This window comes from Rhinolophus hipposideros (genome assembly GCF_964194185.1).
Source record: "Rhinolophus hipposideros genome assembly, chromosome: 5".
NCBI lineage: Eukaryota > Metazoa > Chordata > Mammalia > Chiroptera > Rhinolophidae > Rhinolophus > Rhinolophus hipposideros.
In genome coordinates, this window is record NC_138051.1 from 73,213,994 (window position 1) to 73,240,776 (window position 26,783).

A 26,783-nucleotide genomic window follows, 5' to 3' on the forward strand; every position below is an offset into this window, starting at 1 on the left:
GAACCTAGAAGATGCATTTTTACAAGATGTCTTTTTATGGGTTTGAAAGATAATAGCCACTGAGATTTTCATATATCTTCATTATTAGCCTGTAAAAATGACTAGTATTTGATTTTAATGCACATGTATTTCTTTTTTCTGTATTGTCTTATTCTCATAAATTTCTTCCATTATTGATCTAATGGAATTTAACAGTGATATGTCATCACTCAAAAGTGAATAGATAATGGCAGAGTTGTTAGAAAGAAAAATGTTTCTTTACGAGTTAATATGCTGGACAATGATAGTATTGAAAGTGAGTTTTGTGTCCTATTTAACGACTTTACTTTGAAATTATGCCTCTGCTTCCTCAGCCCAAAGTGGTCACAGATACAGATGAGACCGAACTTGCAAGGCAGATGGAGAGGCTTGAGAGAGAAAATGCAGAAGTGGATGGAGATGATGATGCAGAAGAAATGGAAGCCAAAGCCGAAGATTAATTTTATGGGAAACAGTCCAGTTTAAGGAACACAGAGCAGCCCTTGCTGGCTGGAAACCCTAGACTTAAAAGTTTTCCAGTATTGAAAACGTTCAAGCTGAATATTTTTTATTTCCAAGTATTTAAAGGTTCCAACAGACCAAAACGTGCAATGCCCTCCTAAATGTCAGCTGTCCTCACACAGTAGCTCCAGCACATTGAGCATTTCTTAAGGGAGTGGCCTAATTTCACTGAATACAAATCTTCAAGTTCAGAACAGTCATAAAATTGGGTTTGTGATTGCCATTTCTGATGTCTCCAGATTGATACCCCTTTGCCTCCCATGAAATTTACCAGGGGCGCCCAAAGCAAACAATCCCAATCTTTCTATATAAAATGTATCAAACAAACATTAAATAAATTTCTGGGATATTTAACTATAGGCTTCTTCCTTCTTGTCACCAGTAAAAGCATTATGATTACTAAGACCCTAATTCTATTCATTTTAGTCTAGACGTAGAAATGTAAGGGCAGTTAGGTGACCAAAGGATCTATACAGCAGATCCTTTCAGGAAGAGAGGGCTTAGAGAAGATAATTATAACCAGAGTGAAAGCTGACTCTTAGCGGGGGAAAGGCTTAAAATGCAATTAAAGAACTACATTGGTTTTTTCCCTCTTTCGTGTTTGAGACTGATGACAGCGTGTATGAGGGAGAATTTATCACACTGGTCCTAGTTGGTGTACTAAGCTGCTTGCCTTGGGTTTGTAATTCAGGGTGGTAAAGTGTTTTTGTTTTGTTTTTTAATATGCTGCTGCTGTAGTTATTTTAGTATCGTCCAACTTGATTTTTTTTTCCATTAAAATATTCGCTAGATGCCACCTAGAGCTTAGTTCTCATTGTAACAGAGTAGGGATCTTTTTGAACACAATTACAATGATCTTGCAACATTTCCATCATTTTTATATTTAAGAACTAATTATCTTAAAGCTATATAAGTTTAAAGGTAAATAACAAATAGGAAGGTAAGTAAAATTCATGGTTTGAAGTTACAGCTACAGCAGCCAGACTGTAGAAAGTCTTGAGTTACTTTGGTCTTTGTAGATTTAATCTCTTAGGATACGTGAAGTACTGGATATATTAATTTTACACTGGATATATTAATTTTAATTCCTAAGAATAGCTATTTAAATACTTACAAATCTACCCACCTTTTGTCCAGGACTAGACTTAATATTGAAGGGACTGGAAAGTAGAAGAGTGTGTTGGTGAGACAGTTTGTGCCATTTGTGACGGGTGTCCCTTTTTTATGTTAGCAGCCTTTACTAGCTTTTTAAATCCACAAGCCTGGCTGCCATTTCTGCAAGGGAGCCATGATTGCTAGCTAGCATGCCATACTGGGAATATTTAGAAGAAAATTGATGTACTCAAAATTGGCACATAATTTTCACCTCGGTCTTTCTGAGGAGTCAAAAAAACAAGTCTAAATAAAGCTCAGCATCAAGATATCATCAAAATATATAATGGGTGCTCCTTAAATGCTTGCTGTAGGCAGGGGAATTGAATTTTGTTTACTGAGTATTTTTATACTTCAAAAGCCATAACTTGAGAAATATTGGTGGCCTTCCATGGTGAGTGATTTTTCCCATGCAGGCCTTTTGCTCAGTTCCACAAGTTTTGCAAATTCGTGACCCTTGCCAGAGAAAAGATCAGTACCTCAGTGCTACCTTGAAGGGAGAACTAACTAAACTTAAGGCGTACACATACCCTGCTGACCAAAAAGTGTCTCTTTCAAATATGAGGACAAGATACACAGCTAGTTCCAAACAATTTGAGGAATAGATTGACAAAGACAACTGACCAATTTATCCAAATCTTGGATCTCTTCCCAAAAGCCTCTTCATTAAAAATTGATAATTTCATGTCCCCATTCTGCCTTTGAGGTCAAGTGGTTATCAACTCAACAAAATTAACAATAGCTTGGGTCTTATACATAATTAATTGAAATAATTGAAAATGACTGACAAAAAGTAGAAACACTCAAACCCTTTTGGTAATGTTTTATAGCAAAACAAGACAAACCAGTACTTGATATGGATAATGCTCAGACATTTAGTGGGAACCTCCAGAGAGATGCTTAGCACTACATAATGATAAGCAGTACAGTTAGTACTCAGCTGCCATACTTTCAAACACCTTGATTTAGCTACTTTTACATCAAGAACAATTGAATTAAAATTGTATGGAGTTTTTAAAAATTCAAATGCTAGTACTTTGGCAAGAGCTGTTTCCTGATTTGCCTCAAGGCAACCATCATCTCAATTCATGAGGATTCTGATACCTATACAGTGTAGGGTGCAGTTGTGCCAATTTGGAGTCAAGCCATCAAACCAGATGCAGTTGAATTTAGATAAACACTTGTTGATACTCAAAAAGCAATAAAGAAACATTCTAGAGACAGACCTTGGTACAATGCCAAATGGAAAATGGTGCTTTAAAAGGCAGTCTCTTAAAATGTAAGGAATGAAGTAAAACCTCATTAGTGTGGAATTCCTGATCAGGTCAGGTATTCTAGATGAGATAAAGAGACAGTTCAAACTATGGACAAATTTTTCCTTAAACACTTTGGAAGTATCTACCCCCTTAAATGTAAGTTACGTATTTCATCTATTCATTAAAGGAAGTCTAACCACTTGTACTTAGCAAGAACGCTGGCAGTAGCTTGTGCCAGATTACTGTATAAACTTGAAAGTAATAAAAATGTTTTTAAAGATACCGTATGATACAGACTTTTCACTACTTCAGATTAACCTTCCAACTGGTGAAGCTTCTTGGTACCTATTTGTCTCAGTTAATGTTCACTTTAAAATCAAAATTTCATACCTTGATTTAACTCTTTCCCATTAACATCTTTTTGTGTCCTTTAGTGAGCTCCTGCCCCGTTTTAGCAGCTCTCCTGCTCGACCTCTTCCTAACTGCTATTTTCCATAGTAAAGCTGTAATTCTACCTTTTTTGTTTTGGGTATGTGTGACTAATCTCTCCAACTGAGCCCATGATTTCTTTTCTGTGATATATAATACATACAGCAAGCTTATTTTTCAAAGCAAAACAATATTCTCTGAATGTTCAACCATTTTGCCACCATCCCCACTTTAAGATGATGGACACCTTAGTGACAGATCACTTGAGATGTCTTCATAATCAGCTTATGTAATTCATAGAGACTCAAGTGTAAGAAACCGTTGAAAACTGTAAAACTTTGTACAGGAATTCTATTAGCCAGAAACATACATAATTTTTTATTCCAAAGAGGAGTTAAAAGTTGTTGACAGCATTTCGGAGAGAGCTGCCAAGAGTCGCCAGTTAGTGTTACAATGGAAACTAAGTAGGTGCCTGAGGGATGGCTGGCTGCATAATGAGTGGAAGTCAAGATGCTGATGCCTAATGGCTGTTCTAGCATTTCCAGGTTGTTAACATGAAGGTGGGGAAGGAAATCCCACCACAGCTGATGTAATCTGAGGAACTCCACCAGTCTCCAAAGCAGTACAAAATACGCGAAGAAGTCAAGTCTTCACAAACTCCCATTTTCCAGGAAATCCTGTCTGTATCACCTGTTAGAAGAGAGGAATCCTGGTCCTGTTCCGTCTCTGGTCCTGGTCATGTTACCTTTTTGATAGCTTCAATCCACTCTGCTCGCTCAGCCTTGGTGCTGGCCTGGATATAATAGTGTGTGTCATCCTTAGTAATCACTTTGAAGAGGTTTCCCTGGACATTCCCTTTCACCCCTGGACAGAAAAAAAAATCAGTGAGTGAATATCCATGTCTGCTTTCAACTGAAACTAGCTGAAAGTCAACTGAGACACACAAAAACACAAAGGATTTCTTAAATACAAATATAGTTAGGGAATCCCACCAGATGCATACTTCCCTCTTCCTTTCATTCCCTCTTCCTCACCTGAGCCTTAAGGTCTGCCAAAGGTATGGCTGGACATTCTTGGAAGCCCTCTTGGCCTTTGCCCTACGCTAACCATAGATCTACAATTTCATTCACATCAAAGAATCCAGTATTACTATGTAAAAAGCAGGCACAGATTTGGGATTTGACTTGAACTTTGAATTTCAATTTCCACATCCATAAAATGGAAATAATACCATCTTCCTACCATAGCTGGCTGGCTATTGTGAAATTAGTGGGATAATGGATATCAAAGTGTGTTGCTAACCCTTAAACATTGTGTGAACTATTACTCTTAGGTGGAAATTTATGGGCCAGTAAGCATAGAAATGGAGGGAAAGAATATTAAGACAAGGATCATTTAGCTATATTGTTACAACACTAGGCACTCAACATGCCCTTTTCTCTAATTCTGAAATTGGCTTTAAAACTCACACCATTCACCATCTCATTAAGAAAACCACACTGGGTTCCCATAGCTCAATCCTTTGACAGCAGAGTATCATTGAGAGGGCCGGAGGGAGGCCCCTGACATCTTCAGGCTGAAGTTGCCCCTTACCAGTGGGAACGCCATTATCCTCCAAAGCAGACACGAGTGAACCACGAAGAGAAAACCCACCCACTGGCCGGTTCTCGTCCTGCAGATGAAAGGAGACCTGATCAGGAATCACGTGAAGGCACGAAAGGGAAGAGCTGCACTCTTGCCTGTAACCACCCTTAGTCATGCCAGCCAAAGAAGTCAAGTGAGAGTCACTTGTAATAGAAGGTGAAGCTGAACTTGGACATCATATGCTCAAGTTATGTGCACCAGTGAGGAAGTTGGGGCTTCTTCATTTCACAGCCAGCAGCAAGAGTGCCACACCCATCCCAGCCCCCAGCCCTCCCTGCTGCTGGGCAGGGCCCCAGGGGCTCCTTCAGGCGCCTTCATGTTCTCCGCTTCGTGTGGGGCTCAGTGAGGGAGGAACTGACCAGTCTTCACTCTTTCAAAAAATGAATAAAAGTCACACATCTACCAAAAAAAGGCTGAACGGGCAACTAAAAGACCATTTTTCTTTTCTTTTGACTGGAATTAGATCAACTCAGCTTGTAGTGATACCCACCTGAAACTTAGAAGAGCAATTCTTTGATCAATTAGAAAAAAAGTAAATTATGGCTTAAATGTTATATAGTGCAAGGAACTTTTCAAAGCATCGGTGAAGACAAGAGGTTGAGGGGGCAGAATTCATGGGATCTATGGATAGAAAGGGTTGAATAGCCTGGGAAACACCAGCTAGGAGTCTGTTTATCAGCCCACCTCACCCTCCCTAGCCACATAGCAGGCTTTGGAGAAACTGAACGATGCTTTGCTTTTCCTCTCAAAATAATGGAGATCCACGGAGCAGGCAACAACGTGATGCAAGAAAGGAGTGATCACACTGTTAAGAGTAGCTTGGATTGTGGAAGGAGAGGCACAGTACGGGGAAGTTATGGTAGGGACGCTGAGAGAAAGGACGGGGAGCCAGCTGCCTGCTATGCTCGGGAGAGCGGTGTCCGCCAGCCTCACACACGGTTACCGAGGGAACATGCAGCACTCACTTTGGAAGGGTCGTAGTAATGCAGGAAAGCCGGGTCCTTCCTCAGAACAAAGCGCCGCACCTTCCAGTTTTTCCTCTTGTGGCCCTGAGGCAAAGAAAGGATTCGAGGCTCATTGATGACAGCTGTGACTTCCTCCCACTTCTCAGTAGCACCAAAAGCCAAACCTCCAAGCTAGCCTGCTCCAATGGGACTAGTTTGTAAGAAGAGCCTGCTGGAGAACCAAGGATTGCAGTGATGTGTCATGGTCTGCCCTGCTCAGTGAGACTTGAGCAAAAACACTGTCACATTCAGTGGAGTTGACAGAGCCAAAGAGGGTCAGCACTGAAGGAAAGGACGCGCATTACCCAACACCACTCAGGGCACAAGGAGGTCAGGGAGGCAGCAGGTATCAGCTGGACTGAGAGCTCACAGGCAAACTGGAGCCCAAGGGCACGAACTTTTTAAGTGTCAACTCATTACAAAAACAAACTTACAGTTGCCTGTATATATGTGCATGTGAATATATACATACATATGTGTGCGTGCATGTTAAAGTAAAAACCACTTTAACATTCTTCATTAGGGTAAGAAATGATCAATTATATGTTAAAATCTTAACATGTGAGCTACTAATGAATGTAGGACTCTCTTTGGCATCACCCCCTAGGTGCCAAACCTTCCTCAGCCCTCTAGTCTGGAACACTCACGTCCCTCCCACACACTCCTGTGGTCTTCCAGGATCTCACTTCTTTCCCTCACTAGACTCCCATCATGGACGGTAAGTAATCTAAGAACAGACAGGGATCCTGATGCCATGTTTCCCCCAAAATAAGACCTAGCTGGACAATCAGCTCTAATGCATCTTTTGGAGCAAAAATTAATATGAAACCTGGTCTTATTTTACTATAAGTAAAATATTTTTACTGTCTAACATCATATAAGACCAGGTCTTACATTAATTTTTGCTCCAAAAGACGCAGTAGAGCTGATTGTCTGGCGAGGTCTTATTTTAGGGAAACAGGGTATGCAAGAAACAGGTAACAACACGTGCTCTGAGTAAGAACAGGAATGGCGCTGAGCAGCACACACGTGCATTGTACAGACACGCACGTTCACACGGTATGTAAGATGTCCACAAACATGAGGAGAGTGCAGAAGGTCTGCTTACACCGCACATGCCGGACATGATGGTTTTGTTAACAGAATAGCCTTTTTGTTAGGTACAGGCAGAAATGCCGCAGGTGTCCCTGTAACGTGGCTGCTCTCCAGAACATGGTTACGAGCAGTGGCCACACTCAGTTTGTAAACACTGAGATTACCCTGCAGAATCCCATCTTCAACCTAAGAAAATACTTATTTTTCTGTTCAGAAAGTATATCAAGGGGACATGTAAATTCCCACAAAAGAAGGCAGTGATCCCAGGAGGCCTTAGGGAAGAGAAGCCCAGCAGATGCAGACCGCCAACCCAGTAGGCTACGTCCCCTGCTAGACAAATAGGGATTGGGCAGTGACCTAGACATTGTGCCTTAATGTTGGGAAGATGACTTGTACCTTGAACACCCCAGCGTCTGGGCTGTGTGTGTGTGTGTGAGTATGTGTGTGTGTATGTGTGTATGTGTATATGTGTGTGTACGTGTGTCTACGTGTGTGTACGTGTGTGTGCACGTGTGTGGGTGCATGTGTGTATGTGTGTACATGTGTGTATGTGTATATGTGCATGTGTGCGTGTGTCTACGTGTGTGTACATGTGTGTATGTGTGTACGTGTGTGTACATGTGTGTACGTGTGTATGTGTATATGTGCGTGTGTGTACGTGTGTCTACGTGTGTGTACATGTGTGTGCGTGTGTGTACATGTGTGTGTACGTGTGTGTACGTGTGTGTGTGTGTGTGTCTGCCACTGAGCTCCTGCTTTTCTGATTCTGCTGATAATTAGTGCCCTCTAGCAGTCTCAGCCCTTCCTACCATTTTTGGGAGCGTTCCTGCTTACCCGCCACCCCCACCCCGGGTTTGAGAACAGCCCGTCTCCTCCCTGCTCCCAGGCAGCCACACCTGCTTGGCCAGGTAGCCTTGTTTCACCACCGTGCCACTTAACTCCATGGTGCTGAGACTTATTTCTTCCTTGGAACTTGTCTTCTTCTTGTAGCTCTCAGCCTAGTGGGAAAGAGAGCAAGGACTCTGTTACCAAAAGTCCCAGTGTCGGGCTATGGGGGCTACCACAGGGGAAGGAAAATCCTCCTTACAGAAACCCACTCCCCTGAGGTGAAGCTGTCTCCCAAACCCTAGGCCTCTCACCCAGGATTGTGGACCCTCTGGCCTCTTCCTTCCCTCTGGGCTGGTGACAAGAGGAACATGCTTCCATAACTTACAAAAGTGTATAGGGCCGTGGAGTCATCCAGGAACTGCTCGGCCAGATCCCCAGAGCGAATGGCTCCCGTGCTCCGGGCGCCTACAGGCCTGAGGAAGTTCTCCTCCATGAGCATGGAGGCCAGGGTCACAGCCTCCAGACGGTTGGCTGCAAAGCTGTTAGAGATGAGCCAGTCCACCAGGGAGGAGCCTGCGTCAGGACAACGGCAGCACCAGTCAGATGACAGGCCAACCTCCTCAGGGGGCCTGGCTGTGACCTCATTGACCTTGACCACCTGGGCAGCCTTGGAGCTCTACCCAAGAGAAGACTGAAGGCCACACCTGCTACACGGACCTGTGGCTGCCCCCACATGTGGCCATCTCAGGCCAGCCTGTAGGCCAGCAGGCAGCTCTGTCCTCAACACAGGTTGGCCAAGCACAGCTGAGTCCCAGATCACCATGCCCCAGGTTTCCACTGCCTGGCCCCACCAGGGGAGGAAAGTCTCACCTATGAAGGTCTTTTTGTAGGTGCTTCCCTGCTCCATATTGGGGCATGGCCGGATTCCACTGCCGCTGTCGTGCATCTTGTCCACGATGCGACTACACGGAAGGTAGAAAAAGGAGAGGGGACCCTCGTCATACTAACAGGTATGAGAAAGGGTCACTGCTAAGGGTATTAAACAAATGGTGCTATACACACCACAAAGAAAGGGGCATTCTGTTACGTGTCAGAATTTCAGAGGTATGGTTTTAGATCATTTCTTTCCTTGCTCATCTACATGTTCTCATTCCTATACTAGCCAGGCATGGTTTTTGTAGTAAAACTAAAGAGCTGTGACTTTTAATTTCCAAACAAAGAATGTACAGACATGATTGTCCAGCTACTTCTCAGTCATCCGCACGCATGACTTGAATCCACGCATCGGCTGCTGCTTCTCCCTGTACTCACCATGGGTTAGCAGTGCCCGCAAGATGTCAGGGCCTGGAACAGAGTTTTTCGTGAGCCCAGGAATGGACTCACACTGTATCTTTGATGGGTATAACACTTCTGCCACGTAGGAAGTTAGGGATGTTTTCTGCAGGTGGACTGTTGTAACAGTTTCCATAATGGGAACCCCTTACTACATCCCTACTTTATAGTATCACCTCCACCACTGACCTGCTTTCCTTCTGTTCTGTGAGGCCATTCCTGCCATCAATGGAAGATCTTTTCTCATTTTCTATTTATGTCCTTGGGCCAGAAATTCCCTGAGATGTGACCTTGTTTATTCCCATTTGCATCTCCTGAGCATCTAAGCGCAGTGTATGGCACGCAAGAGGCACTCAATAACTGTTTCTTGGTAGGACAGAAGGAAGGAAGGAAGGCCACAGGGCAAGAATGCAACTGCTACCAGAACACGTTATTTTTGCCAGCAGGCTGCAAACAAGACCCATGACTTGGTGAGTGGGGACTCCTGAAGACCTGTGACAGAGACCTGAGCACCCAGGCTGAAACTGAAGGGAGGGTCTCGATGAGCAGAAACAAGACGCCCCAGGAGTTTACGTGGGAGCAGGGCAAGTAGGCAGAGCCATTCTCAGGCAGAGAAAACAATACAAACAGGACAGAGACAGCGGAAGGCCCTGAATCACAATGGTGGTACGAGTCAGGCCTGCGTCACAGCAGAGCTCCCCTCCTCACTGCACACAGACAGAAGAGGCCACAGCCAGACAGAGTGAGGCACAGGGGCTCAGGCACTCACTGCAGGCTGAGGTGAGGGGGCAGCTTGAAGGAATTCTTTAATAAGTGGAGTTGTTGGACTTTCCCCGGCTGCCCAGCGTGAATAGCCCCCGTTATCTCAAAGGCCCAGGCGTCCCTCTCCTCTCGAGAACAGGCTTCCAGGAAGTATTCTGTGGCTGTTCGCGTCTTCAGCTTAATCAGGAACTGTGGAAAGAGATAGCCAGTCAGACCAGCACTCAGAGGTAAGGTACCTTCTCTATGGATCTAGTCATCTTATTAGGAACTGAGCTTCATTACCAATTTTAGTCTTACTAAGAGAGTTTTCATCAGTCCATTCTCTCACTCAAAACCTTCAATGGCTCCCCATTACCTCCATCTGGCCACAGCCATTCTCCCACTGCTCCCTCAGTGAACATTCCCCTTAGGCCACATTGGCCATCTTCATCTCCAAATCTATCCTTAGCTCTCCTTTTGCTTTTACTCAAGACCTTCCACCTGCCTGGAACATCTACCTCTCTCCTGTTTTAGATCTTTGCCCGAATCTCAATTCCTCACAAAGCTGGACCTGACTCATACATCCTGTAACGACCTCTTCCTCTTCTTCAGGAATATAGTGTTCTCTATGGCTAATAATGTGTGTACAACATTTGGAACTCTGAATGTTTTTCAATGACCACTTGCTTTCATAATAAGGTTATTACCTCAAGAAGAAGTGATCTTACCATTTTCTTCCTTGACTCCTCCAACCTAGCAAATTTCTTGGCACGTAATGGGCCCACAGTAAGTGATTGAGTAAGATATTTTTTTGATGGTAGGGTTAAAGCTGCCCCTGACTTTTGTAGCATGCACCCTCCAGGGAGGAAAGCCATCATATTGAACCCCAAGAGAGCAGTAATTACTCACATTTGTATAGTGCCTCCCAGCCTACAGTGTTTTAACATACCATTACCTTCATGACTCTTGTCACAGTCATAGGAGATAATCAGGTGTCATTATTTTATCCCATTTTATAAATAAGGAACTAAGGCTCAGTAGGTTTAATTACTTGCCCAAAGTCACATACCCAGTATATGGTGCAGCCAGGATTTGAACTAGGTTTTTCAACAATAACTCAGCTCTTCCAGTTACCCACACACCTTTACGAAAGAGGCCAGAGGTGGAAGGGTCTGGGGGGAGCTGGGAAGCCAGGGCCTTCACTTACGGGTCGGTTTTCATACTCCAAACAGGGGCAGGTGATGGTGCAGCCATCCAGAAGGATCTGGCCCTTGGGAGGGGTCACCTTCCGACCGCCCTCGAGCTTGTAGTACAGCAGCGTATTCTGCTGAAGGATGAACCATCTCACCTTCCAGTTGTGGACAATGTGACCCTGAGGACAGATAGGAGAGCCCTGTCAGGTGAGGTGGCCAAGGGGATGGCACTGTGTGCAGGGAGAGATGTCCCACAGCAACATAGACAGTCTGTGCCATGAAATCAACTCTCCAACAAGGGGATGGCATTCTTTTTTTTTTTTAGCTTAATTTTATTTTTTAATTTTGAAATAATTTCAATTCAGAGAAAAGTTGAAGAATAGCATAAAGAATTTCTTTACAGAACCATTTAAGACTAAATTTTGAACATAATGCTCCATCATTTCTGAATATTTTATTATGTATCTCCTACCAAAAAAAAAAGTGATATTTCTAACATAACCACAATACAATCATCAACATCAGGAAATTTACATTAATATATTGTTTTCAGCTATTCCACAAACCCCTTTCAAGTTTCACCAATTGCCTCAATAATGTCCTTAGTGGCCAAAGGATCCAGTTCAGAATCTTATGTTTTATTTTTATTTTCATGAGCAAAGCATTATCTTTGTTTGGATCTCTTTGCCATCTCCTTTGAATATGCAACAAAGGCCTTTGGCATTGGCCTTCTCATTCCCATTTGGCCTTTTTTCTGGTTATAAACCTCGAAAGACACTGCAAAGTATACTGAAGATAAAATCTTATTACAAAGAGGCAACCATTTTTAACATGTATTTCTTTCCGGTCTTTTCTCTTTTTAGTTTTTACTTTCTAGTTTGTTTTCTTGTTGTCCTTAAAATCAGGACAATATTACATATACTTTTATTTTCTAGTTTTTGTTTTGTTGAGCTTTGCTGATCATCGTCTCACATCATTAAATTTCTTTAAAGCATGTTTTTTCATGACTAATCGGTGGATTCATTATTTACTTGTCAATCTCCTGTTGTTTGTCACCGCGGTTGTTTCATTCTTTTCACTATTATAAACAATAAATGATACCTAAAAATAACTCTAATGATTATTTCAGAAAATTTCTGGAAGGATACCCCAGAAATGTTAACAGTTGTCACCTCTAAGGGACTAAGACTGGATATGGTGTGATAAGAGCGGAAACCTAGTTTTCATTTTACGTCCTTGAGTATTTTTCTAGTTGTTAAAAATAATATAATGGAAAATGTATTTAAATTCAAATAAAAATCCTGATGAGATGATGAGGGAAATCACTCATTCACGTATCTATTCATTCAACAATCAATGACTAAATACTGCTGCACCAGGCACTGGGCCAGCAGCAGGGAGACAAAGATGCGTAAGATTCTGACCCGAGACAGTGGGAGAGACAGATGACGACCCCTCCCAGGGTGTTAAGTTCCAGCACAGATCATTGGTGGGGCCTCACAACCGCCACCTTTTGGTATTCACACCCTGTGTAGTCTCTTTCCACACTGTACAAGGGTTGGTCTGTGTGATGGAGAGAATATGGCCGAGTGATGGTTTGTCAGCTCTAACATTACATTATAAAGACTGCAGCTTCAGTCTTGGGTGGGTCTCTCTCTCTCTCTCTCTCTCTCTCTCTCTCTCTCTCTCTCTCTCTCTCTCTCTCTCTCTCTCTCTCTCTCTCTCTTCCTGATCATGCACTCTGGGGAAAGCAAGCTGCCACAGTATGAGTAGCCCCTATGGAGAGGTGAGGAACAGAGACCTCCAGCCACCGCCCAAGCCTTCAAGAGATTGCCACACTGGGTAACCATTTGGTTACAACCTCATAAGAGTCTCTGAGCCAGAATCTTATAGCTGAGCTGTACCTGGATACCTGACTCTCAGAAACTGTGTGAGATAGTAAATATTTGTTGTTAAGCGTTGGGGTAATTGTTACACAACAATAGATAACTACTACAGAGTGTGATGCAAACTCCAAGGAGTTCAGATGGAGGAGGGAGCTCAGAGAGGAGAGAGTGGAGTTAGGAAGGCTCTTAGGAGCCTGATACTGGGGCTGAGTCTTGAAGATTGTGTGGAGTTGGCCAAGTTCAGAAGGCACAGAAGGGAGAATGTAAAACCACTGCCACTTTTGGAAAACTCCAAATAGTTCTATATGGATGGGGCTCAGAGGCGGTGGGGAAGGGATGAGGGAAGTGATGGGGCCCAGTTGACTTCAAGTCCCATGCTGTTGAGTTTGATCTCTGTGACCAGAGGGGAGTCCTTTCAGGCTTTTAAGCAGGAGGACGGGATTAAGTTCTGATATTAAAAAGATCATCCTGACCACACTGGGACAGAACACATAAATGAAGTAGGCCAGGCTGGAGTGCACAGCTCAGCTGGATGCTGTTATAATAATCCACAAAACGGAAGGTGACCACCATTATCCCTGCTGTACAGATACACCATGCATGCTCCGAGGGTGTAAGGGACTGGTCCAAAGCCACCAGGCAAAGGGGGGTCAGAGGCCAAAAGCACAGTGGTAGAAGCTGAACAAGAACTCAGGCCTCCTTCCACCTGGGCATTTTCCTCCCTCTCCAGGCTCCTTGTCTGTAGGCAGCTGGCTAGGGCCAGAAGCCCGATGAACCATATGCAGTTGAGAGTCCCTAGCCCCTTATGGGGGAAGGGGGAGAGTGCATAAGCTGGGAGGGCAACCGAGGGGTGAGCTTAAGAGGCACAGAATGTTAGAGCTGGAGGGAACTTTTGAAAAAGCCTACGTTATCCCCTAACTGCAATGCTGAAGAAACTGAGGCCCAGGAAGATCTTTCCAAGACCCTATAACCCCAAAGAAGCAGAGATGTTACTTATTATGGGTTGAATTATGTCTCCCCAAAAGGTATGTTGAAGTCTTAACCCCTGGTACCTATAAATGTGATCTTCTTTGGAAGTAGGGTCTTTGCAGAGGTAATCAGGTTAAGATAAAATCATACTGGATTAGGGTGGCCCTAATAACACTAATAGGACGGGTGTCCTTATATGAAGAGGAAAATGTGGACATTGAGAGATACAAAGAAAGAAGACGGAGTCATGCGTCTACAAGCCAAGGGACACCAAGGATCACCTGTGGGAGATAAAAGAAAATACATGTATTGTTCCTGACACAGAGCTCCTGAAACCCATGTAAGTTCCCAGGTGGTATCAGAGTCTTTTGTTCTAATGAGGTGACTCTGGGTGGGCTCCTGGACGGCTCCTGTATGGAGGCTGACCACCAGAAAGATGAAGCCATGATTAGAAGCTTAGAATTTTCACACACACATACATACACCTGCTGCCAACTTTTCTTGAGAAGAGAGAAGGGCTGAAAATGGAGTTAATGAATAATCATGCCTATGTGATGAAGCCTCCACAAGATCCTAAAAGTACAGGGTTCGGAAAACTTCTGGGTTGGTGAACACATGGAGGTCCTGGAAGAGTGGTGCACCGGAGAGAACATAGCAGCTACCTTTCCCACGTACCCTGCCCTACGCTCGCTTCCATCTAGCTGTTTATCTGTATCCGTTAGCATATTCTTTAACAAAAACTGGTAAATATGAGTGTTTCCTTGAGTTCTGTGAGCTGCTCTAGCAAATTAATTGAACCCAAGGAGGGGGTCATTGGAACCTCCCATCTATAGCTATTTGGTCAGAACCCAGATGGGTAACTCAGGCTTTCCACTAGTGTCTGAAATGTATGTGGGGAGGGGACCAGTCTTATAAGACTGAGCCCTTAACCTGTGGAATCTGATGCGATCTCTGGGTAGATAGATAGTGTCAGAATTGAGTGAAATTGTAGGACACCCAGCTGGTGTCACAGAGAAGCGCTTGGTGTGGGGGAAAACCTCCACACTTGGTGGCCAGACTGTCAGAAGTGAAGTGTTCTATGTAAAAGTAAAGGAGACTAACAGGGTACACACACACACACACACACACACATACACACGGGAAGAACTGGGTTTTTTCTTACATAGAAAGGGAAACTCTGGGCCTGCAAATACCAGAAGCAAAAGAGGCAAAGAAAGATTCTCCCGTAAGGCTTTCAGGCAGAGCACAGCCCTGCCAAACACTTAATTTCACACTTCTAGCCTCCAGAACTCCTTCTAGACTTGTTTCTTCTATGCATACTTTTCCTTACTTACACTTTTTATATTTTTACTCTTTAAGTTATAAGATTATAAACATTTTTAACATCTGCATAACCATAATTGACTTAATCATTTGCTTATTTGGGGGATACACAAGTCGTTTCTAATTTTTCACTACATAAATTACACTTTGTTCAGAAACCTTTGAGGGTGTTTCCTTGGGATAGAGTTCTAGAAATGAAATGTCTAGGCCAAAGCGTGTTAACATTGCCATGTCAGTTTCTAAGAGCCTATTCCAGGTATGAACCAGCAGCAATACCTGAAGTGCCTCAGCCTCTTCTTAAAGGAAAAGCTGTCCTGCCCTGGTTGATCCTTGCTTCCTTCCTTCTCACCCTCCTTTAAAGCCAGGCCAAGTGGGCGCCCTGCGTTTCGTCTGGAGCTCCGCGTTTTTCTTGTCTGGGCAGAATTAGGAGCCAAATCCTTCATGTCCCTGCCCGTCTCCTGCTTCACTCTCACCCGTGAAGACTGTTCTAGGCTTCTACCTGGGGCCCTGCCCCACATCTGAGCTGTAAACCGTCCTAAATCTATGGGATCCCACCTACAGCCCTGCAACTTCTCCAATGAATACAGGGGCTGCTTTTGCCACCCAGGAGGAAAGGAGATATGGGGGAGAGAAAAAGTGGAGATTGATCAGTAGTAGCAAGGGCATGGGGCCACATCCCTCACCTTGCAGGAAAGGGTGTGGCTTCCATTTGCCTCAGGATCAGGCTCCAAACTCTTTTGTCTTTGGGTTTGGCTGGAATGAGCTCTTGGTATTTCAGCCAAGCCCCTTCTGCGGTTTTTTGGGGTCAGAACTATTGACTGTCTTCACTTCTCTGCACCCTGAACTCCCTAAGCCTGTCACTCAGGACTGGGCAGCCTGTCCAGAAGAGAACTCACATCCTTCTTTCCCTCTCATCCTCCCCTGACTCTGTGTGGCAGCGGTGTATTGGTTTGCCTCCACAAACCATGAGGGATTAAACAATCACTTTAATCACAGTGGCATGAAGCATGTGTGGAATTTTGTACCTTCTTGTATCCAGTCTGACCCTTGATCCAGCATCAGCTTTCCAGCACTCCCCTTGCTTACAGTTTTGAGCAAACACACCCGCCCTCCTATATCAAACAAAGTGTAACATAACTTGGCTACGTCACCTACAGACCTGAGAGTGATTTGAGACTTCAGGGCCGATCTGGCCACCAGAAGAGGCAATGGAAGGGAGAGCCCCTTCATTCCTCTTCATCCACCCCCCTTCCAAAGCTATAAATGCAACAGAAGAGCCAAAAGGCTCACCCCCGGGTTTTAGGTTCTGCTATTATTATGTTAGCATAAATGCGGGGTGTGCACATCAATGTGAAAAGAACTTTTAAATATCAAACTTCCTCTTGCACCTGCTCTTTGGTTCATTCCCTACCTGGACCCGACGTATGGCGTTTTTGTCTGTACCGACTCTCGCTTGCCGTGGGAAAGGCCACTGTGGGGTGAGGGGGAACCCAGGACAGAGGTTCCAGTCCCAGCTGTTATGAGTCTGGGGCTCTGGGCAGGCGATTCACCTGTGTGACCCTGTGTCCTCACATGTAACAGGGATAACTATGTCCAGCCTGTGGTGGACAGGAAGAGGTTCGGAGTCAAGCTTTGGAGTGGGTTTGACCTGCTGCGTCACCCAGTAGGGCGGAGGTCCGGAGCAAGCGGCTTCCCCTCTTTCGGCTCTATTTCCCCCGGAGAAAGGGGTCTGTGGTACCGCCATCCACAAGACTGTTGGGAGGATTCAAGGAGCCGATGCCCGGGACGGGTGCGCAGTCCGTGCGTCAGGCGCACAGGCTTCCTCCTTGCTCGCGGGTGATTGCGAGGCGCAGAGGGGAGGATGCGTTACAAGAACCGGCACTGTGAACTCCAGAGCGCACTTACCTTAGGTAATACATCGTGTTTGAATACGATGCTGTTCACATTTTAGTAAGTTGTTTTAATTGAGATACTACTTCGGTCGGGAGCCGACACGCGCAGCCCTTCCGCGCCAGCCCGGCGGGCCTCTCCTCCTCGCCCGCGCCCGGCCCCCCGCCTCTAGGGACAGCCCGCCCCCGACCCCCGGCCCCCCGCCTCTAGGGACAGCCCGCCCCCGACCCCCGGCCCCCCGCCTCTAGGGACAGCCCTCCCCCGACCCCCGGCCCCCCGCCTCTAGGGACAGCCCGCCCCCGACCCCCGGCCCCCCGCCTCTAGGGACAGCCCGCCCCCGACCCCCGGCCCCCCGCCTCTAGGGACAGCCCGCCCCCGACCCCCGGCCCCCCGCCTCTAGGGACAGCCCGCCCCCGACCCCCGGCCCCCCGCCTCTAGGGACAGCCCGCCCCCGACCCCCGGCCCCCCGCCTCTAGGGACAGCCCGCCCCCGACCCCCGACCCCCCACCCCCGACCCCCGGCCCCCCGCCTCTAGGGACAGCCCTCCCCCGACCCCCGGCCCCCCGCCTCTAGGGACAGCCCGCCCCCGACCCCCGGCCCCCCGCCTCTAGGGACAGCCCGCCCCCGACCCCCGGCCCCCCGCCTCTAGGGACAGCCCGCCCCCGACCCCCGGCCCCCCGCCTCTAGGGACAGCCCGCCCCCGACCCCCGGCCCCCCGCCTCTAGGGACAGCCCGCCCCCGACCCCCGGCCCCCCGCCCTCCTCAGCGACAGGCGCTCCGCCCAGCAGCCCCGGCCGCGCGATCCGCCCCGCCCGGCCGAGCGGGCAAAGTCCGGGGCCGCCCCGGCGCGCTCACCCTCTTGACGAGGAAGCCCTCCTTGAGCACGCCGTCCTCCATGCCCCCGCCCGCGCGGCCCTCCAGCCGCGCCGTCCCCGCGCCCGCGGCTCCGCCAGCTCCTCCGCGCCCGCTGCGCCCGGGAAGCGCCCCCGGCTCCGCGCCAGCGAGGCCTCCCTGGCCCGCGTCCAGAGCCGAGGCCGCCGGGCCGCCCGGCAGGAAGTCAGACCGGGTCGGCATTTCTGACGCGGTCCCCACCCGCCCCCGCAGGTGCCCGGTTAGGCCCCAGGGTACAGAGTCTGCCAACTCGGGAGTCCCGCCCTGGCGCTGCCTCCCGGAGCCTCTCCGCCCCCTGCCCTCCCCGCTCTCCAGCTGGCCAGGGCGCCCCGTCCACTGCCCCCGTGCTCTGCGCCTCTTACTATCCCGGCCCTTCCCCATCTTCCTCCTCTCCCAGCCTTAACCAGGTGCCTGCCTGCCACTTAGTATGTTGCCCTTGAGTAATACTTACGGAGTGAAAAGGAACTGAAAGGATTTCAAATATTTGGAGTCATCCCTGAGTTCAATGGGAATGGGGCTGGGAGAGTGGATGGGGTGCAACTAGACTTGTCGTAGGAGGCTAGGAACTTTTTCGTAGCCTCTGGTGGAGGCAGAGAAAAGTTTCCATTAGTGAAGTCACACGTTTCAAGAAGCAACAGGGGCTTCCTGCCCCCCCCCACCCCAAATAGCCCCTTCCTCAAAAAAGGCTGGAACGAAAGATTCCATCATCGGGGCAAAATTTAAGGGAGTACCAAGGAACTCAGTAATCTAGGTAAGTAACATTTTAAGGCAATGTTTTTAAACATTAAAATATAATTCTATATTTTAAAAAATCCATGATGAACAAAATATATCAAAATTTTAAGTGACAACTGGATCAAGGACAGGCCACATCAAGCCTGAAACAAAAGGAAACAGCAGTAATACTGATTCTGTCTAGTTATCCTTAGGACACAGTCAGTTTAATCATTATTTGCACTGCAGGGTGAAGCACACTATTAGAATGGTTCACCAGGGAGAGGAAAAGACCGTGATGCCTAAAAGGGAAGAGAAGGCTCCAGATGGGGAGAAGGTGTCCCAGGCGGTGGAAAGCCGGCTGTGCCTTTCAGAACCAGCCTGGAGCAGCACCTAAACCATGCCAGTCGCCCTTGCCCTGGAAATGGCCCACTTCAGCCTTCTGCACAGACTGACTTTCAGATATCCCAGCAAGTCCAGAAGCAGTGGAGCTTCCACTCCATTTCAGAATGAACATTGGTTCAGGACCTTCTGAAGCCAGGACCTTCTGAAACCAGGCCAGTAGTGGGTGCCAGGTTTTATTTAATGCACTGCATTTAATGCACCGCAAGTGAGTTTATTATCCCTTTCTGTCCAGCCAAGGAAACTGAAACTTGAAGCAGTTAAAAGTCACCAAGCTCAGATTTTAACTCTAGGGCAGTGTGAACGCACTTGCTACTCAGTTCATGAGTGAGGAAGAGGGGCGATAAACGATCTGAGGTCTGAAACCTTGCTGGGCTTAAACCTAGGACATGAGAGGCTGAAGTGGAAAAGGCTTATTCTCTTGGGCTCTAACCACGGTCTGTTATTCTTCTTCCTCCCCGATGCCAGGGAAGCAGACAATTGGCACAGAGGCTATTTTGGCCTTACCCAGACACAATCTTCTGAGGCTTAGAAGTGCTGGGGGTGGGGGGTTGTTTTTGTTTTTGTTTTTGGTTCTTTGTTTGTTTTGGCAAGAGGGGTTCCTGAATGAGTTCACAGAAATGGAAAGGAAGAAGAATTTGGTTCTCTCTCCTGGTGGTGCCCCTACCAGGAGGGAGCTAAAGCCTCGGCATACTTAGAACCTGCTTCCCATCGTAGGGAAGCCCCTGGTCCAGCCCACCTTATGTCTGACTCACTGGACCCAGGGCATGAATCACACCCATCTTCCCCTGGCTCTGGTGGCTAACCAGGGAACCACACTGACATAAGCCCGACTCACCACAGGGAAGAGGATGGAGACAGAGGAAGCAGACAGACAGTGGTGAACAGCTGCGTCTGGGGGGAAGGGAGCGGCAAAAGGAAGGAAACTCAGGACCCAGGAATTTGTCTTGCTCTTCCAGGCAGATGCTTCTCTCTCCCTCTCAGGGCCAGAGACTGATGTGCAAGGAACCCTGCCTGTCTCAGAAGGGCCAAATAATGTCTAGGATGTGTAAGTTGTAGGGAACTATAAGTTCAGTGTTTGGGTGTACGTGATTCAGTCTGATGTGAAATTCTACTATTAGAGAGCCACTTCTTTAGCTATAGATAAGAAACCCCCCATTTAGAATACTTACAGTAGAGAAGGGTAAATTATAGAGCCTTCTTCACAGGGACTACCTTGACTCAGTGAGTTTATCAGAATCACAGAATCAGAACCTAACCCTTAAATCATCTAATCTAGGTACTTTGTTTTTATAAATGAGGACCTCCAAAACCTAGATAAGTAAAATGACTTGTCCACAGTCCCACAGCCAGTTAGTGAAGCAAACTGAGGACAAGCATGTAGCCTTAGAGTGTAAGTACTTCAAGCCTTGCTCCCAGCAAATGCAGGTGCTTCCCCCAGCAGTGTTCTGCACCAGACAGGACTGCAGAGAGGGAGTGACTGTGCAGGCCAGAAAGAGCTCTGTCTGCAGAACCAGAAAAGACTTTAAACAATGTTTTTTTTCTGAAAACAGAAATAATTCCTGCTCATTATAGAAAATACCAAAAAGGAGAAACCACTCAAAGCCATCACCTAAACAGATGATGAATATTTTTACACGTACATGTATTTTTTATTACATTTTAAAAGTGTTGAGCCCTGCCTTTTTTCATTTATAATAGCTAATAAGCATCTTATCAAATCATTAAAAATAATTCAAAAAATGACTTAATAGCTGTATAATATTTTACCATGTCTGGATCGGAACATATTGACTCATTTCCATTTAGGTTGGATTTCCTGTTTCTCTGTGTAAAGGATGCTATAATAAATATCTCTGTACATAAACATTTTGCCACATCCCTAATAATTTCAGATAAATGTCTAGAGCATAATTTTAGGTTGAAGGGTACACATTTTTAAAATTCTAGATACATATCACTAAATTGCTTTCTAGAAACGTTCCACATGATGCGTTCACCAGAAGTGTATGAAAAGGCCAGTCTCAGCTGTCTACACCGCATTAAGTGTCGTATTTCTAGAAACCTTTGTTGATTTGATCAGAATGAACAGAGACCATCCGAGTTGCACCTGCGTTGTGTTATATCTGTCAGGGTAGACCCCTAGGGAATCCTTAAGAGTCAGCCACTGGAGGAGGTTTCCCTGGAAGTGACTCAGAACTGAGAACTTGCTGGGCAAGAGGGCAGTGAGAGGCCCAAAGTAAGGCACAACTACTAGAAAAGGAGGTGTGTAGGGTCCTGAGCAGGGCAGGAGAGCACTCTAAAGGCACTTAAAAGCTTGGGAAGAGACAAAAGGGGGGAGGAGAGAGGAGTTAGAAGTGGAGGCTGCTGGAAAAGTTGGAAGAGAAATTTTGCTCAATTCATGGCTTTGCCCAAGGCCATCAAATTGCCCTATTACAGCCAGAAACATACCCATTCATTCATCCATCAATTCATTCATTCGTTTGTTCGTTCGTTCGTTCACTCACTCACTCCCTGGAGCAGGAGACTTGTATTGAGTGTGTCCTATGTACAAAACACAAACCAAGTGCCGTGGGCAATACACAGGCCCTGCTCCGAGGCCTCACACATTTTGATTGACCAGGAATACAGTTGTGTTTTCGTATCCATGGGGAATTGGCTCCAGGATCCCTGTGGATACCAAACCCTGAAATACTCGAGTCCTGCATATAAAATGGGGTAGCATTTACATATAACCTAATTACATCCTCCCATACATCTAGAATCATCTCTAGATTCATGCTAATAGCTACAATGTAAATGCTAGCTAAATAGTTGTTATGCTGTATTGTTTAGGGATAATGACAAGAAAAAAGTCTGCACATGTGCAGTACAGACACGACCATCGTAGGCCTAACTACACAGTGCACATCAGCAACAGCATAACATGTGTTGTTGTTTTTTTAATATTTTGACCAGAGGTTAGTTGCGTCGTGATGCTGAACCTGCAGATACAGGAGCCAATTGTATCACCCTGGTCTGCCACAGCTGACAGGGCAGGCCCATCAACACCGAGTGCGGGTTCCACAGCAGTGCTTCTCACACCATCTGTGGTGAAGACCAGTGTTTTTCATTTCCCCTGAGTCATGGACAGTTGCGTGTCCTACTGTGCATGACTAGAACACAGCCGCAACCTACCAGAAACTTCTACATCACCCAGACCGGTCCATAGTCTGTCCAATGAAACGAGGCCTCAGTCATGCACTTGGCAATGCCCAGTTACCATAAGTTTCCAAACTTACCCTCAATTTCTGTTCTATCTTGTACTAAACAAATCACTCTTGAGAAGCATTGCTCTAGAGAGTGGGTTCTGGCATCTAAAGCATGGCTTCAAATCCTGCCTTTGCCACTGCATGACCTTTGGCAAGTGACTTATTATCTCTGATCCTTATTATCCTCATCTGTAAAATGGGGTAATAATAATAATAATAATATCTATCTCATAGGGTCATTGGGCAAAGTAAACGAGCTCATGGAAGTTAATTATATAATGCAGTACCTGACACAAAGTAAGTCACTGCGCGTTATAATGGCACTGGTGGCTCCCCACCAATGAGACTAGGCTGTGTGTCTGGTCTAGATACACAATCAATTTTCTCAATTCCTTCTGAGCCCAACCTTGTGAGGCTAGTAGAACTATTGGTGATAAGTACTTATCAAGTTATGGATAAAATACTAAAGCTGAGCATGGGGTAAAAAGGGAGTTTATATTTACTATGTTCCTACAATGTGCCAAAGACTTGATATATGTTATGTCATTTAATCCTCAAAATTCCCCTGTGAACTAGACATTATACCCATTCTGTAGATGGAAATGAAGATTCAGAGGAGTTAAATTCCTTGGCCAACATCACACCGCTAGTACGTGGCTGAGGCCAGGTTAAAATGTAGACCTGTCTGATTCCAAGTCTTCCACTACTTCACACTTGTCTCCTTTGGCCAACGGGTGTTCTCTCTTCCTTAGGAGGAATCCCCTCAGGCTAAGTCAGGGGCTCACTGTGGTAGATCGCATTATTGTTCGAGATGATTCATTGCCCTATCCTTGTGAAAGAATTATATATCCCTGCCCCAAGTCACTCGCAAGTGATTTGAATGGGTTGTGTGACTTGCTTTGACCAATGGAACATCACCTGAGTATCCCAGCCGAAGCTTTAAGCACCATCGCTTGGTCCCACCGTTGTTCTGTGCCACAGCCCAGCGTGGCCCAGGTAAGGGGCTGCTCCTACAGCTTGGGTCCAGAAATGAAGATGGCTTGAAAAGAGAGCTGCAAGCGCCAAGTGAGAAGTAAGCCTTTTTGTTGCAAACATTGAGATGTGAAGTCTTGTTTGTTACCACAGTGCAACATAGTGAAAGCTAGCTGATACATACTCTTCTCCATTTCAGCTGTCCCATCACACCATAATGGACACTACAGGGCAATGCCAGAAGAACTATATGGCTGGGAGCATTTCCCTGACATGGAGGGGTAAAGTGCCCTTTCATTAACATCCTGAAACCCACCTTCCTCTTCTACTGGAAAAGCTGGAATACCTTGAAAGGGTTGTCACTCTTTCCAGGGTGCTCAGCCAGCCTTTGGTGGGGAAACCACCAGTGCCATCACCTTGCTTACCCCCCAGAACCCAGCCCTGAAAGAGACATGCCCATTGGCAGCTGTCTCATGGCCAGGAGGGGCTGGGGGTAGAGCAGGAGTCATAGCATGACTCAGCTGTGCAAGCAGGCAGAGCTGGACCTGTTTAATATAGATAAGGGCCCTTCCCTCCATCTCTTCCCCCTTCCCCACCCATCCCCCCTTCACTCCCCTTCCTAAATGTTACTCCTAGAGGGTAGGCTTTCTTTTTGCTTATTTTGTGTGGGTAAATAAGAAAGGGGCATACCTTGGCCTGGGAATGTGTGAGGAACCCCAGCAGGAAGGGGGGTGACAATGGTGCCATGTGCTGGCCACCATGTCACATCTGGTCACATCCTCTCTCCAGGTCTCAGAGGCTCCCATCTGGCTGCTTATCAGAATAACCTGCTGGTCTCTTCCTAGCCCTGCCCAGGGCCACCGTGCACAACACTGCTCGGAGAGGTCCACGCTCCACAGTACACAGCAGGAGCCCCACCTGGGGCTGCATTCCCCCGAGGGAGGGAAGATTTTTCTTCACCGAAAGTCTCTCTCTACTTGCCTAGCCACAACCTAGCAGGACTACATCTGCCCAGAGGTGATGCGCCTTTTTCTATTTTCTAAAAACGTAGGAGGGACCATGTCCATTCCCAGAGATTCTGCTTCTAGGGTTGAGGAATCCACGTTTTAGAAATCTTGCCAGGTAGGAAAAGAATCTCAGAAGGTGAGCAAATAATGATTGAGATTGCAGGCTCTGGATGTGACCTTGTTAGAGTACAGATCTGACTCTGAAGGTTTATGTCAGGCCTGTGACTCTGCATTTCTAACTGGTTCTCAGATGACATGAATGCTATTGGTTAGGCACCACAAGAGTCAGCACAGCTCCTCTAAACGGAACCAGCTCCTTGAACCCAGGACTGGCTGCCTATTTGCAGGGCCCAGTACAAAATGAAAAGGTAGGTTCCCGGTTTAAAAATTTAGAATTTCAGCAGAGTATTCAGTGCTGGGGCCCTGTGCCGCTGTCTGAGCCTCATAAGGTTGAGAAGATTAAAGAAGGTTAGTTAGCTGTGGAAAACACCTGGCGCCTGTGCATGGTAATTCCTGATAAGTTAGTGATCATTGCCCAGCCCCGGACAGCCTCTCCCTGAACACAGAGACTGTCAGACTGTGAGCTTATGTAGACCAACCTTCATTTTACAGCAGAGGAAACTGAGCCCCATAACAGCAGCTTAAAGAATAAATGTTGGGTGAATGGGGAGGCTTGTTGAGAGTCACACGTAGGCCTCCAGTCTGCCAGGCCAGGGCTTTTCCTTCTGGGCTTCTCACTGGGGAGTGGGAGGAGATGACGATAGCCAAGAAGTAACACGGCATCTTCCAGAAATGCTGAAGTGAGTATGAGACTGTCTAGTTCGCTGAGGGTTGGCCCTGTACGAATACAGTCCTAACCATTGGACCACTCACCTGTTGGACTTCTAGAGATGTGTGTTCTGAGCCCATCGCCAAGAGCATGAAATTCTGCAGGAACTGCAGAGATGCCCTCAAACACATTGCCTCTGAAACAGATCCAGGCTGCTGTGTGCTTTGTGGGATCCTGGTGTACTTTCCAAAGTTTCTCTATCTCTTCCCTATTGCCACTTCTCTTTGCTGTCAGGGTGTCGGTCTCCAGCAGCTACTCTCTAAATTGCTCACAATCTGATTAGAATCCAACAAATAACCCAGGCCATTAGAATGGTGGTTAACATAAGGATACATGACATCGGAAAGCATTAGTGCTTTCATCATGAGACAACTATTTCAGCTTCTCCAGGCTTTTATTTTTTTCAGCTGATTTCTGATTCTGTGCTTTGTTTTGCACGTGAGTGAGGTTGCCATATATTGAATTCTGGATGATTGAGTTATTATTGTAGGAATAAGGAAACTGATAACAGAAAAGTCACAGGTTTTAAAAAGTATTGCCATTATTAGTATTTTAGTTGTTATTATTATGATAAGAAGATTGATAGCGACTTTCCATGGTCATTTTGAGAACTGGACCAGCTCTTCACTTTCTATTACAAATCAGGGAAATCCATGGTACAATGGCAATTGTACCTTCTCTCTCTAGAGGCCACCAACAGTCAGTTTATGTCGAAGGCCATGCTTTGCACTTGACCCCAATTGCACTTTGACAGGGATGGGGGTGTAATATGGTCAGAGATGTGAAGATGGGGTGGAGAAGCTATCCAACCCTCAGATTTGCGTCTACCCTAAACCAAGGCACATATCATGGCCACTTCTTCCCTCCCTCCCTCTTACCCCTCAAGGTGACTTGTGATTGGCTTAGGAAGGGAGAAATGGGTGAGGCTCAAGGTATCAGCCCATCAAGTTAGCCCAAAGGACTGAGCCAGGCAACCGTCCTCCTCCCAGAATGGTCCTCCCCACTTTCCTCTCCAGCCTTACCCTGCTTGTCTGTCAGAACCACCTCTGTGGCCCCTCTTCTGAAGCCCCTCCAGCTACCCCCAGAATTGTAGCTCAGCCCTTTTGTCACCACAGCCTAATAGTAATCATATTAGTAAGCTGCCATATTTGGGGCATTAATCTCAACAGCCGTAGGAGGGTAGGTGCCATTGTTGTTTGCATTTGCAGTTGAAGAAACAGAAGTAACTTGTCCGGGTTGTACAGAGCTGATTCCAAAATCTGGGCATTAACCTCAGAGGTATACTGATGTAGTGTATCTTATTCTATGGAGATGATCTCCCGAGGAATAGACCAGCACAGAGGCCTGGGGCTCCAGTCACTTCCGGAAGGAAGGAAGGAAGGAAGGAAGGAAGGAAGGAAGGAAGGAAGGAAGGAAGGAAGAAAGGAAAGAAGGA

The 26,783-nt window shown here is 46.4% G+C and overlaps 3 protein-coding genes across 6 annotated transcripts in view; 2 read left to right on the forward strand and 1 right to left on the reverse strand.

Moving 5' to 3' along the window:
- The window catches only part of EIF2S1 (eukaryotic translation initiation factor 2 subunit alpha), a 20,217-nt gene extending 16,983 nt beyond the window's left edge, over window positions 1-3,234 (forward strand). For all 3 annotated transcript variants that reach the window (XM_081049738.1, XM_081049740.1, XM_081049739.1), the window contains one exon: window positions 354-3,234. In XM_081049738.1, coding sequence (XP_080905864.1) covers window positions 354-479 — 126 coding nt within the window. In that variant the 3' untranslated portion in view covers window positions 480-3,234. The remainder of the gene's footprint in view (window positions 1-353) is intronic.
- Window positions 2,501-18,248, reverse strand: PLEK2 (pleckstrin 2). The gene is made up of 9 exons (XM_081049737.1): window positions 18,138-18,248; window positions 11,229-11,393; window positions 10,050-10,231; window positions 8,819-8,910; window positions 8,334-8,521; window positions 8,017-8,118; window positions 5,987-6,070; window positions 4,971-5,049; window positions 2,501-4,241 (listed from the first exon to the last, which is right to left on the reverse strand). Exons 1-9 carry the CDS (start codon window positions 18,177-18,179, stop codon window positions 4,114-4,116), a joined length of 1,062 nt encoding a protein of 353 aa, XP_080905863.1. The 5' UTR covers window positions 18,180-18,248; the 3' UTR covers window positions 2,501-4,113.
- LOC308498200 (uncharacterized protein) lies at window positions 17,019-21,153 on the forward strand. 2 transcript variants are annotated; one of them, XR_013993442.1, is made up of 2 exons: window positions 17,019-17,302; window positions 19,137-21,153. XR_013993442.1 is itself a non-coding variant. In XM_081049743.1 (2 exons), the coding sequence occupies exon 1, from the start codon at window positions 18,178-18,180 to the stop codon at window positions 18,574-18,576; it is 399 nt and encodes a 132-aa protein (XP_080905869.1). In that variant the 5' UTR covers window positions 18,144-18,177; the 3' UTR covers window positions 18,577-18,924; window positions 19,137-21,026. The 2 variants fall into 2 exon arrangements, 1 of the variants encoding a protein (XP_080905869.1); XM_081049743.1 differs by lacking the exon at window positions 17,019-17,302 and adding an exon at window positions 18,144-18,924 and having other exon boundaries at window positions 19,137-21,026.
- The last annotated feature ends 5,630 nt before the right edge of the window (window positions 21,154-26,783 follow it).